Raw genomic sequence first — 12035 nt, forward strand, 5'->3', positions numbered from 1 at the left:
AAGAGCCGTCTGGGAGTACACTAAGAGGGCAAGACATGTAGTCTGTCACCATCTGACGGAAACGTTGCCTCCTGCTGACTGGAGCCGTCTGTGATGGTGTAGACATTTGTGGCGGCGGGGACACAAAACTTTGCCACATTTCGGCCATACTGGTCTTGCCTTGTGCTGAGGCGCTGCATCTGCTCCCTCTTTGTGCAGAGCTTCCTCCACTGCCTCGATGCACTGAGCTGCTTTGTAAAGCACTAGCAGCACTGCTCTCGGTTGGAATGGAGAACATGATGGAATGCACCAGTGCGTCTTGGTACTCCCGCATTTTACGCTCCCGGTTCAACGGTGTTATGAGGCTTTGTAAGTTGTCCCGGTAGCGAGGATCTAGGAGGGTGGACACCCAATAATCAGCCGTGTTGAGAATGTGGGCGATGCGGCGGTCGTTTCTCAGGCACTGCTGCATGAAATCAACCATGTGCTGCAGACTGCCAACTGGCCAAGAAACGCTGTCCCCTGCTTGAGGCGTGATCTCTGCCTACTCTGCATCACCCCACCCTCGCTCTAGATACTGACTACTAGAGCATTGTGTACCTCCCTCCTCTGGACAGATGTCTTCCTCATCCATTGACTCCTCCTCATCCTCCTCACAAAGTGTTCCCTGCCTAGGCCTTTGTGAGGAACCACGTTGCGCAGACTGTAGAGAAGCAGATGGCATTTGTGACTCCTCATCCTCCACCTCTTCCAAAACCTCGTCCCTTAGTGCTTGCAGTGTTTTTTCAAGCAGGCAGATAAGGGGGATAGTCATGCTGACTAGTGCATCATCTGCACTCGCCATCCGCATGGAATAATCGAAGGCACGCAAAACGTGGCAAATGTCCTTCATAGAGGCCCACTCAGTGGTGGTGAAGTGTGAACGGCGCGCACTGCGACTTGTTTGCGCCTGCTGCAGCTGGTATTCCATTACTGCTGCCTGCTGCTCACACAACCTCTCCAACATATGTAATGTTGAATTCCACCTGGTGGGTAGGTCACATATGATGCGATGTTCCGGAAGACGTAATCGGCGCTGCAGAGCTGCAATGCGTGATCTTGCGTTGCTGGAACACCGCAAGTGAGCGCACTCTATGCGGACCTTGTGAAGCAGTGCATCAAGATCCGGATAGTCCCTCAAAAAACTCTGCACAACCAAGTTGAGCACATGTGCCAGACATGGGATGTGAGTGAGGTTGCCTAGGCCCAGAGCTGCCACCAGATTTCGGCCATTGTCACACACTACCATGCCTGGCTGAAGATTCGCTGGCACAAACCACACGTCGCTCTGCTGCTTGATGGCATTCCAGAGCTCCTGCGCTGTGTGGCTTCGATTCCCCAAAGAAATTAATTTTAATACGGCCTGTTGACGTTTGGCCACGGCTGTGCTCATATCGGTCATCATAACAGGTAACCGTTCACGGGTCGATGTGGAGGTAGACCGTGACGGCTCCTGCAGCGCTGATTCAGAGGAACTGGAGTATGAGGAGGAGTCAATGTGTACAGACTGGATTCCTCCAATCCTTGGAGTTGGCAGAACACGTACAACGCCACTCTCAAGATCTGTACCCGGCTCCACAACATTTACCCAATGGGCAGTGAGGGAAAGGTATCATCCCTGTCCATGCTTACTGGTCCACGCATCGGTGGTCAGGTGGACCTTGCTACTGACGGCGTTTTGTAGCGCTTGTTTAATTTTTCCCTCCACATGATGTTGCAGGGCAGGGACGGCTTGCCTGCTGAAATAAAAGCGGCTGGGCACGTTGTATTGTGGGACTGCCAATGCCATAAAGTTACGGAAGGTGTCAGTCTCCACCAGCCTGAATGATAGCATTTCAAGGGCCAGTAGTTTAGCAATGCCAGCATTCAGAGCCTGTGCTCGGGGGTGGTTTGCCGAGTATGGGCGCCTTTTCTCTTATGCCTGTGCTAACGATGGCTGTAGACTGGCCTGGGAGTGTGAGGATGACTGGGAAAGTGGTGCTGTGGGTGGAATTACACTGTGTCTCTGTACAACAGTGCCAGAGATTCTTCCATGGCGATCCTGTGAGGAAGCCGAACCAGCTGTGTGTGAGCTGGAGGAAGAGGCTACAACACGAGCTGAAGAGGTGGTAGGTGGCGCTGTAGGTTGGCCTAGGTCTTCAGTGTGTTTTTGTAACTCCACCACGTGCTTGGTCCGCACATGTTTCCACATATTTGTGGTATTGAGGTTTCTGACACTTTTCCCTCTTTTCACCTTCTGATTACACAGCTTGCATTTGACAAAGCAAATGTCATCTGCAACTGTGTCAAAAAAGGACCAGGCACTGCAAGTCTTGGGAGCGCCCGCTTTGGATTTTGGAAGAGCCATGCTCCTAATGGGTGCCTAAATGGAGGCTACAGGCAACCAAGTCTGCCCCCTCCCTCTCCCTCCTTTTTGGGCTGTTCGGGGAATCTCTTCCTCAGAGCTGCTCCCACCACCTTCCTGTCCCTCACGCCATGATGGGTCAAGGACCTCATAATCTACACCACCCTCTTCAAACAACTGCTTCTCCTGGGTAGTCTCGACAGCACAGTACGCACCAGAAAGTGGCACCTGAGTCTCATCATCAGATGCGTACTGAGGTGTGCTGCTGACCATAGGCACTGGCCAACCCGCCTCTTCAGATTCAGAGAGACAAAACGGTTGCGCATCACTGCATACTACCTCTTCTTCAAATTCTCGAATTCTGCTTGGCTGGCCCCCTCTTTCCAAGCCAAGAGATTCAGAGAACAGAAGTAGAGATGGCTCCTGTCCAGGGCTCTCTGACTGCCTGGGCAAATTGGCAGGTGGTGAAGAGACAGATGGGTGCTCTTCAGTGCTCAGGACCTGAGAGGATCTGGAACTAATTGAAGTCGATGCGTTAGCTGCCATCCATCCGACAATGGCTTCAATTTGGTCCTCCCGCAGCAGTGGGGTATGGCTAGCTCCTACAAAGCTGCGAATAAAGGACTGTTCCCTGGTAAAACTGGGGGATGCTGAGTCACTGGTGCCAGCAGCAGGCACAGAATCCCCACGTCCTCTCCCTGCAGGCACAGAATCCTCACGTCCTCTCCCTGCAGAAACTCCACGACCACGACCACATACCTTACTCCCTGCCTTCTTCATCTTGGTAGACTGATAAAGATAGGCAGAAAAGTACTAAGGGCTTAGTGTGCTTATTCCTGAACAGCTGCTAACAGGTATAAGAAACACTAATTTTATAAAGTGTGGACTAGACTTTAATATGAGCTAATGTGGCCTACACAACTGTAAAGTGGAGTGTTTGGTGAACTTTATTTAGGTTTTTTTTGTCACAAAAAGACACTGGATGTGCCCAAAGATGTAATACCGATAGTATCACAAACTTTTTGTAGCTATTACAATGTAGGAAGGTAACCTACAATGCAATAGATGAGGCTACAAAAAATAGGCTAATACTAATCTGGCTGGGGCTGCAGGGCCCAATGCTGCAGAAAGGCTCCTCTATCTACTCCTATATAGTGTGTTTGGAACCAATGTAGCTGAATACGGATGGAACCACCACACTAATAGGAGATATCAGGAAAAATGTTCAATTAGCAAAAAAGGACAATGTATGAGGCAGTGACGCACGCTGAGCGCACTACAACCAGACGTGGCTGAAGCACACACTACAGGGTGAGCTGCACTCACACACACAGACCTTGCAGACAGCGGTGAACAGTGCAGATGCAGAGCACTGTGCACTAGCGCTGCAAGACCAAAAAAAATTATCTACTCCTATATAGTGTGTTTGGAACCAATTTAGCTGAATACGGATGGAACCACCACACTAATAGGAGATATCAGGAAAAATTATGAATTGGCAATAAAGGACAATGTATGAGGCAGTGACACACACTGAGTGCACTACAACCAGACGTGGCTGAAGCACACACTACAGGGTGAGCTGCACTCACACACCAGACCTTGCAGAAAGCGGTGAACAGCACAGAGAACTGTGCACTAGCACTGCAAGGCACAGTGATTTATAAAGTAGCTTGGGTAAAGCAGAATAGCGCAAATAGGTAGCTAAAACTGTCCCTCAGAACAACAGCGTCCTATCCCTAACTGAATTCACAGCAGAGTGAGCTCAAAATGGCGGCGGCGGCGGCTTTTATAGTGCATCATGACATCATTTCAGCAGCCAATCACAGCCATGCCATTAGTTAAGATGCCTACATGCCTAACAGGATGTGCCCACACTTCTTAGGATCCTCATTGGCTGAATAAAATGAAACTGGCTCATTGCATTATGGGAACTTCCGATTCCGGTATACGATATTGCAAAGGTATCGGAATTAAGTATCGGAATTCCGATACCGCGAATATCGGCCGATACCCGATATTTCAGTATCGGAATGCTCAACACTAATTACAACGTATTGTACGAGCTCAACTTTATATTGAGTAATAAAAAGAACATCTTCACATAAACTCTTTGGTGATGGAGCAAAACTGATGTTATTTTTTAAATACTTGTGCAAAACTATAAAATAAAAAATTCACGTTGATGTGCCGAAACCCTTTTTACTTCTTAAGAAATCAGCAATAGGCAGGTGGAATAGATTAACCGATCAATTTGCAGAAAAGTTACAACAGGAAATTCTATTTTACCAGAAAGTAAATCTAAGACCCAAATGTTTTGTGTCTACCGAGCTCAAAAGAGTTTGGAATTATTTTGATTCTAAAGAAAAAAATCAGCGATTGTGATAATAAACCTCACTAGATATTGACTCTTGTGTCCCTTCCATCATATTTTAGGCTGCTTGTAATTCCCATGAATTTCCTTTCCAAAATAATATTGAAATCGTCAAATATTTACTCCAGATTAGAAGAAGATCATGACTCACTTGACCTGCCCCGTGCCAAAACAAAGGCCAATCACACGAGACCATTGTGTTACCCAACGTCTGAAGAGACCCACCCTAATAGACAAAACCTGAGAATATATAGCAAACAACTAAGAATATAAAGTTACTTCCCGTAAGACTCATCCTATTCTCCAATCCAACCATTGGGCAACACCGAGAGAGGAGACCAGCCATGAACTACAAAGTGTTTTGCTTATTTGCCATCGCCCTCATCGTTGGGTCCTCCATCTCCGTACATGGGCAGGATGCACCAGGTAAGTGATACGCATTTATTTATTACATCAGTATATTATATATGTATGTTCAACCACCTGTAAGAGTGTTCCTTAGATTTGTCGAAATGAGTATTTTCTTTGGCTTACTAGTAAATCCGTTTGAAAGTACTTTATTAGGAAATATTGGGTTACTGGAAAGGTGGGAGCCCAATCTCATCTATTAGCTCCATGAAGAGTGAAGAGTGGCTACAAAGAGTATCTTTTACTCTGGAGGACCTGGATCATTATTTTTTCAGCCCATTGATTTTTATAGGTAAAGTGCAATTCCTCATGTCTCCTGCGGGTGTGCTGTGGGCAAATTGAACAGTTTCTACTAAGTTGTCAAATAGATTGAGGCTTTCAATGTCATCTTTGGGTATCTTCACGGTACCGAGTAGACCTCTAACATCACGATATGCGTCACCTGAGGCCTAATCAGCACCTTGGGAGGTGCATGTCATGTCTTCCTTATGTGACGGCATGCATCTTGATGTCAGAGGCTTTCTCGGTGCAGAGTGAAGATGCCCGAAGAGGACATTGCACACCTGAGAAAAAAGAGGCCAAATGGAGTGGAGGACCAGATGGACCTCTGTGGCAGTTGAAAGTCAGGTGAGGTGCAAAATGAGTAGCATTTTTGTTTCCTGAAGCTCTGCAATTCAGAAAAATAGCTGCTAGTCAGACACTTTTTGATGATTTTGCATGAAGTGGATCATACAAAATTCGAGTTCAGGATAATGCAATTTTTTTTTTTAATATTTGAGACAAATTCAAATCACTTCAAACTGATTCGGTCAGATTCATCACTACCTAAAGCCTTTACAGCTGCCGCCTGACTCTGAGCTTACCATATATGATTATTTGATCATTTTTAGGTGAGCATGAATGCTCTGTTGAACCACATTCAAGAAAAAATTGTGGACAATCGGGTATCACACGAGAAGAATGTATCGAGAAGAAATGCTGTTATAACAGTATGACCCCAAACACCGCCTGGTGCTTCCATCCTCTCGAACATGATGATGGTAAGACTTAAATACTTGTACAGTCCCATGGTCTCATTGTACCAAGATATCATCTGAGGTCAACTTAGAGCGATTGCATGAGAATGGAAAATGGGAAAACAGCGCCACTCTTGTCCCTTGGTTGTGTCTGGTACTACAGCCCACTCTTATTCATTTCAATGAGACAACCAGACAAACTTATGGACAAGAGTTTTGCTGATTTGGGTGAAAAAAAGCAGGTTTTTTTTTTTTTTATTGATTTAATGTATCAAAATAAAAGACTTACTTTTAAGTGGTGGAATTGCCAAATGTCTCACGAACAGGGGCTTGGGGCATTAATTTTTGGAAATTTTGCTTTAGTTAGGTTTCCAGTGACCTCATTTAATGTTAATTATTAATGATTGCTTTTCTTCTATAGAATGCGAGTTTTAATCAGATTTTGATGAACCACCCAGTGGAAGAAACGCAAATACACGATCATCATCATGTTTCATATCTACACGGATAGAACAATTGGAGAACTCTCTCTGCCTTGATCAGATTTCACATCATAAAAGACTTTCCCTTTTTCTAAATGTATTACAGCCAGGCACTCATGTAAAGTAATAAAGATTCAATTAGAAATGTAGACGCGTTTCGCAATTATTTCTAATTGGTGTCCAAGGACCTTCGACACTACTTTCAGGGTCTTCAGCCCTAAAGCCCCCCGTCTCACATAGCGAGATCGCTAGCGAGATCGCTGCTGTGTCACGGTTTTGGTGACGCAACAGCGACCTCACCAGCGATGTCGCTATGTGTGACACTTTCTAACAATCAGGCCCCTGCTGTGAGGTCGCTGATCGCTGCAAAGTGTCCTGGACCATTTTTTGGTCGTTGCTCTCCCGCTGGTCAGCACACATCACTGTGTGTGACCAGCGGGAGCAGCGATCAGGCTGGTAACCATGATAAACATCAGGTTACTAGGGGCACACGCGCACCTAGTAACCCGATGTTTATCATGGTTACGAGCCTGCTAAAGTGAGCGGTAACCTCCCGCTCACCGTAGCAGAGTGGTAACCATGATAAACTACGGGTTACTAGGTGCGCGTGTGCCCCTAGTAACCTGATGTTTATCATGGTTACCAGCCTGATCCTGCTTCAGCAGGCTGGTAACCAGGAGCAGGACATTGTGGAAAGATTCTTTCCACGATGTCGCTGCTCCCCTGATCGTTGGTGAGCCTGCCTGTTTGACAGCTCACCAGCGAACCCATAGCGACGCAGCAACGATCCCTGACAGGTCGTATCGTTGTCGGGATCGTTGCAGCGTCGCTAAGTGTGACGGGGCCTTAAGACTCTTCAAGGTGAACAAGCACATTTTGTCTCTCAGCCCACCATGCACCCTGCGATGAACAACAAGTCACTTTGGCCTCCAACTCACTGTCATTACCTGTTGGAAAAGTAGTTCTGGCCTCAAGAACCCCAATGCACCAACAATGGCCAAAACAGGTTCTGTGGCCAAAACCTCTCTCTAAATAAATAAGGGATTGTTCACACACACAGAGCGGTTTTTATACATTTTCCCATGAATTTTTCATGCAGCAAAAAAATTACATTTCTAAAATCTCATTCACAATGGTTAATTTTTTTATGTTTTTTTTTTTTTTTGCTTGTGGTACATTTTTAAAAAGTGCAGTTTTGCAACTTTTGCGGCAATTTTTCCCCACTGAGATCAAAATGACTTAGCGTCAAAAATGGCGCCAAAACCACATCAAGAACAGCATTAAAAATGCACTGTAATTTCTGCACATAGTCTGCGTTTTTATGCAGAAAAAAATGCTTAATAAAATCTACTTGTGAAAAATAAACAGCGTGCAGCATCTTCATTCTGATTAATAAAGTTCTCCTAGATGCTCATCTCCAGTCAGAACAGCGTTGGCAACACTATATGAACAAAAGTAAGTGCCCCCTCCACATCCCACCTCAAAGAGCTTTTCTGACCTCTCATTCTACTTCCATGGACATTAATATGGAGTCGTCTCTCTGCAGATATACCGGCTCCCGCTCTTCTGGGGAGGATTTCTACAAGATTTTGGAGGCGTCTATGGGAATTTTTGCCTCTTCATCGAGAAGAGCATTTGTGAGGTCAGACCCTGATGGTGGAGGAGAGGCCGGACTCACAATCTCCGGTCTACTTCATCCCAAAGGTTTTGGATGGGGTTGAGGTCCGAGCTCTGTGCTGCAGGTCATGTTCTTCCACCCAACCAAAGAAGGGTGTGAAAAAATGTCATGGATGGACTTATTACCCCAGCAGCTCTTATTACAGGACCGCGCTGGTATCAGTGAGCTCGGCACCACCAGCCGTTCTGTCACGTGTTAGTAAAGGCAGACGGCATGGTGGGGGGCTGAGGGTTATACACTGAGGGTGAGGAAAAGGAGTTTATACACCCAGGGGAGGGGGAGGATGTTATACACCGGAAGCGGCGGATCAGATGTTATACACTGGGGACAATGGGACTGAATGAGAAACCAAAATCCAATGATTAAGACTTGTGGACTAATACTTTCCTCCAAATAGTGAATTTCCCTGATACATGCCAAGGCTACGAGGCTGTCAAGTTCAGATCATGAGATCCGCAATCGGTCAATGATTCATGTGCTTTATGTCGCCCCTGCAGAGGGAGCACGGTGTACAGAGGCTGCTGCAGATGGGGACAAAGCTTTCTAACTCCTATAAGAACATACGAGTTGCCCCTTTCTCCCATCATGTAGCAATGTTCCCCATCCTGGGCCACTTTCTAGTATATATGTGCCCATCCTCGGCCACTTCCTGGTATATGTCCCCCCATCCTGGTATATATGTCTCCTATTCTGGGCCCATCCTGGTATATATGCGGCGAGCCACGGGGGGCCATATGGGACATTTAGTTCCGCGGGCAGCGGATTTAAACATCACGGTAGCTGAAGTGGGTTGCTGGACCCCTAAACACTTCCATCGTTTCCACAGCAATTGTCAATATTGGTAGGTGGTACTTATGAAGATGGTATAGGACCCCCCCAGGGGCGCTCCTGTAGAGGTGGTGTCTGGGTGCATGTCACGGGTTTACCGGGTTTTCACGCACTCCTGCCCTGATCTGAAGCACTTCTCCTTCAAATTGAACAGTGTAGGTTTCTGTTAGCAGTGCAGGGGTTAAGCTTCCCAGCTTGGCTGATCTCAGCTGTTCACTATTGACCACTCCCCTCTCCTATATATACCCACCTCTGGCAATCTGGATTGCCAGTGTTAACACTTGTACTGCCTGGTGAGGAGTAGAGGTGTCGGTTGTTGGTAGAAGCGTTTGGAGTTTTGATCTGTGAGTGTTGCTCAGTGTTTTGGCTGTGTGGATAGTTCCATCCTCTCCTATTTAGTTTCCCTTCCTTTTCTCCCCAGTGTTCCCCTCTGTTGTCTGTGAGTGCATTTTTGTAAGATTGGTATTTTCATTTATCCCTGTACATCCTCCCTTGTTTGTCTGGTTTGTGTATTTACATACACTATTCCCCCTCACTTCCCTGGGTGGTGGAGAGGGACCAATGTAGGGCTGATTCAGGAGTTCAGCAAGGTACGTGGCCCCAGCATCTTCACCATCAGAAGTAATCTGGGGAGCAGGGATAGCTAGGGTGCCACTAGTGTTGGGGACAGGGTAGAAGCCCCTGGCCCTGGGTAATCTGACAACAGAATCATGACATTACAGCTATTGCAGTGCCCATGAGGTTCGTGCAATTTCAAACAGTCAGACACACATGTGAACTTGCAAGCGTAACACTTTACAAAGGAGGAAACAGGGTACAGTCTCCCTCTCTGAAAGGCAAAGCGGTGGGAGCTCCCAGTTTAGGTTACACTGCATATTGTGCATAAGAAAAGAGTCTTTTCCTTATGAAACAAGAATGTTTGGGGCCTCTCAGGCAGCTGGGCGGTTTGGGGCAGCTGGAGCATAGTTTGTTTCACTTGCTATTGTAGGAAATATTATTCACAGTCCAGCTAATGCTACACTTATGGGAGGACCTTCATGGTTCGGCTACCCGTCTCGTGGTGACACACTAGTAGTGTGGAAGTAATGACGGTTATGCCCCTACTGTTCCCTACTGCAGATGGGGTAGGTCAGACAAAGTTTGTGGGGTGGCAGACATGTTTATCTGGTTTCCGGCTGGAAGCATATAAGAAAACCAGTAGGCAGGCGAGCACTTGTCCATCCTTATCTTTCCTGACTGTTTGAGGCTTTGTGGAGTCAACAGTTTGGAGAATGATGTCTCCTCAGCATTAACTGGAATGGATTTAGGGAGCAGTGGAGCTTCCTTCCTCTGCCTTGACTAGACAGGACTAGAGGCTCCTCCCAGCCGTTTCTATAGTACCTTGTTGTGAGGAGATTAAAGGGGTTGTCCACTACTAGGACAACCCCCCTCTCATATCCCTCTCTTGGCCCTGATAAAATAAAAAGTCTTGTACTCACTTCCCGTGCCGGTGCTGTTCCAGCGGAGTCGGCACTTGAGTTCCAGGTGGTCTCGTGTGGTTGTAACGACGTGAGTCTGGCGCCCAGTCAGGCACTGTCCCCACCTTCATACAGTTAACTAACTTAACCATACGAAGGTGTAGACAGTGACGCCGGCACAGATTGAGCTCCAGGCTCACGTGTCATAACGAGAGCCCTGGGACCGTGAGTGCTGACACCGCTGGAATGGCGCCAGCACGGGAGGCGATTAGAAGTTTTTTATTTTATCGGGGGTATGAGAAGGGGTTGTCCAAGTAGTGGACAACTTCTTTAATCACCTAACTTTCATAAGCATACACTGACCAGTAGATGGCAGCAAAGTACAAATTACAATGCACATTGATGAATCTTCAGTGTATGGACATGGAATGTATTACATCTCCTAACTCACAGTACCCAAAGTAGTTCTGGCACTCTGGAATAAATCTACTGCCATATGACAACTGTGTCAACATCAGTAGACCGGGTACAGGGATACCTCATATATATCTCCCATCCTGGGTCTATCCTGGTACACAGCGGGTAAAATAAGTATTGAAGACGTGCTATTGACATGAAATTCTCACCAGATGTCGGCAACAATCAATCCAATCCACACAGACAAAGAAATCATCATAGATGTCCATAAATTATGTTATGTGTAATAATGAGAAATAACACAGGGAAAAAGTATTGAACACGCTTGAAACGCTAAAATTTAATTCATCATACAAAAGCCTTTGTTGGTGATGACAGCTTCAAGACACCTCCTGTATGGAGAAACTAGTCACAGGCATTGCTCAGCTGTGATTTTGGCCCATTCTTCCACACAAACACTCTTCACATCCTGAAGGTCCCGTGGGCTACTTCTATGAACTCTGAGCTTAAGTTCCTTCCATACCTTTTCTATAGAATTCAGGTTCGGTGATTGGCTCAGCCCTTTTAGGAGCTTTATTGTCTTTCTCTGAAACCAGTTGAGAGTTTCCTCGTCTGTGTGTTTGGGATCAGTGTCTTGCTGAAATGCGCACCCTAATTTCATCTTCATCATCCTGGTATTCTCCTCAGTGCAAAGCATGAGATTTGATTTGACTGTATGACAGACCTCTGACTGGGGTTTAAGGTGTAACGTTTCTCCTTAAGGAGAGTGACATGCCTGACATGCCAGGGTTACACGTGTCTGCAAATTGAGATTCTAGTTTGGCTCTTATCCTAAGTCATGTAGCAAGGCTCGTTAAAGGGTCAATATTGCCTTTTAGGAACGCTGCTTCCAATAGGTGGCAATAGAGTTCAAGTCGTCTTCCTCTCTGAAGAGACAATTTGCACATTTAATTCCGCAGAGGAGCATTACACGGCTTGTGAATCTCCTTACACTGGCATCTCAGGCATGTCAC

The 12035-nt window shown here is 46.4% G+C and overlaps 1 protein-coding gene across 1 annotated transcript; it reads left to right on the plus strand.

The window, feature by feature from the left end:
• The first annotated feature begins 4979 nt into the window (after positions 1–4979).
• Positions 4980–6791, plus strand: LOC141239120 (putative gastrointestinal growth factor xP1). Its single transcript, XM_073668513.1, has 3 exons — positions 4980–5162; positions 6035–6184; positions 6582–6791. The coding sequence occupies exons 1-3, from the start codon at positions 5081–5083 to the stop codon at positions 6593–6595; spliced, it is 246 nt and encodes an 81-aa protein (XP_073524614.1). The 5' UTR covers positions 4980–5080; the 3' UTR covers positions 6596–6791.
• The last annotated feature ends 5244 nt before the right edge of the window (positions 6792–12035 follow it).

The sequence above is a fragment of the Phyllobates terribilis genome, unplaced genomic scaffold (genome assembly GCF_046119375.1).
Source record: "Phyllobates terribilis strain yellow unplaced genomic scaffold, ASM4611937v1 Scaffold_2__4_contigs__length_985480577, whole genome shotgun sequence".
NCBI classification, from domain to species: Eukaryota; Metazoa; Chordata; class Amphibia; order Anura; family Dendrobatidae; genus Phyllobates; species Phyllobates terribilis.

Excerpts from the sequence above, each read along its gene's own strand:
- LOC141239120 (XM_073668513.1), top strand. The coding sequence starts at position 5,081 with ATGAACTACAAAGTGTTTTGCTTATTTGCCATCGCCCTCATCGTTGGG. Across the intron at positions 5,163-6,034 it reads ACATGGGCAGGATGCACCAG|GTGAGCATGAATGCTCTGTT; the intron begins GTAAGTGATACG and ends GATCATTTTTAG.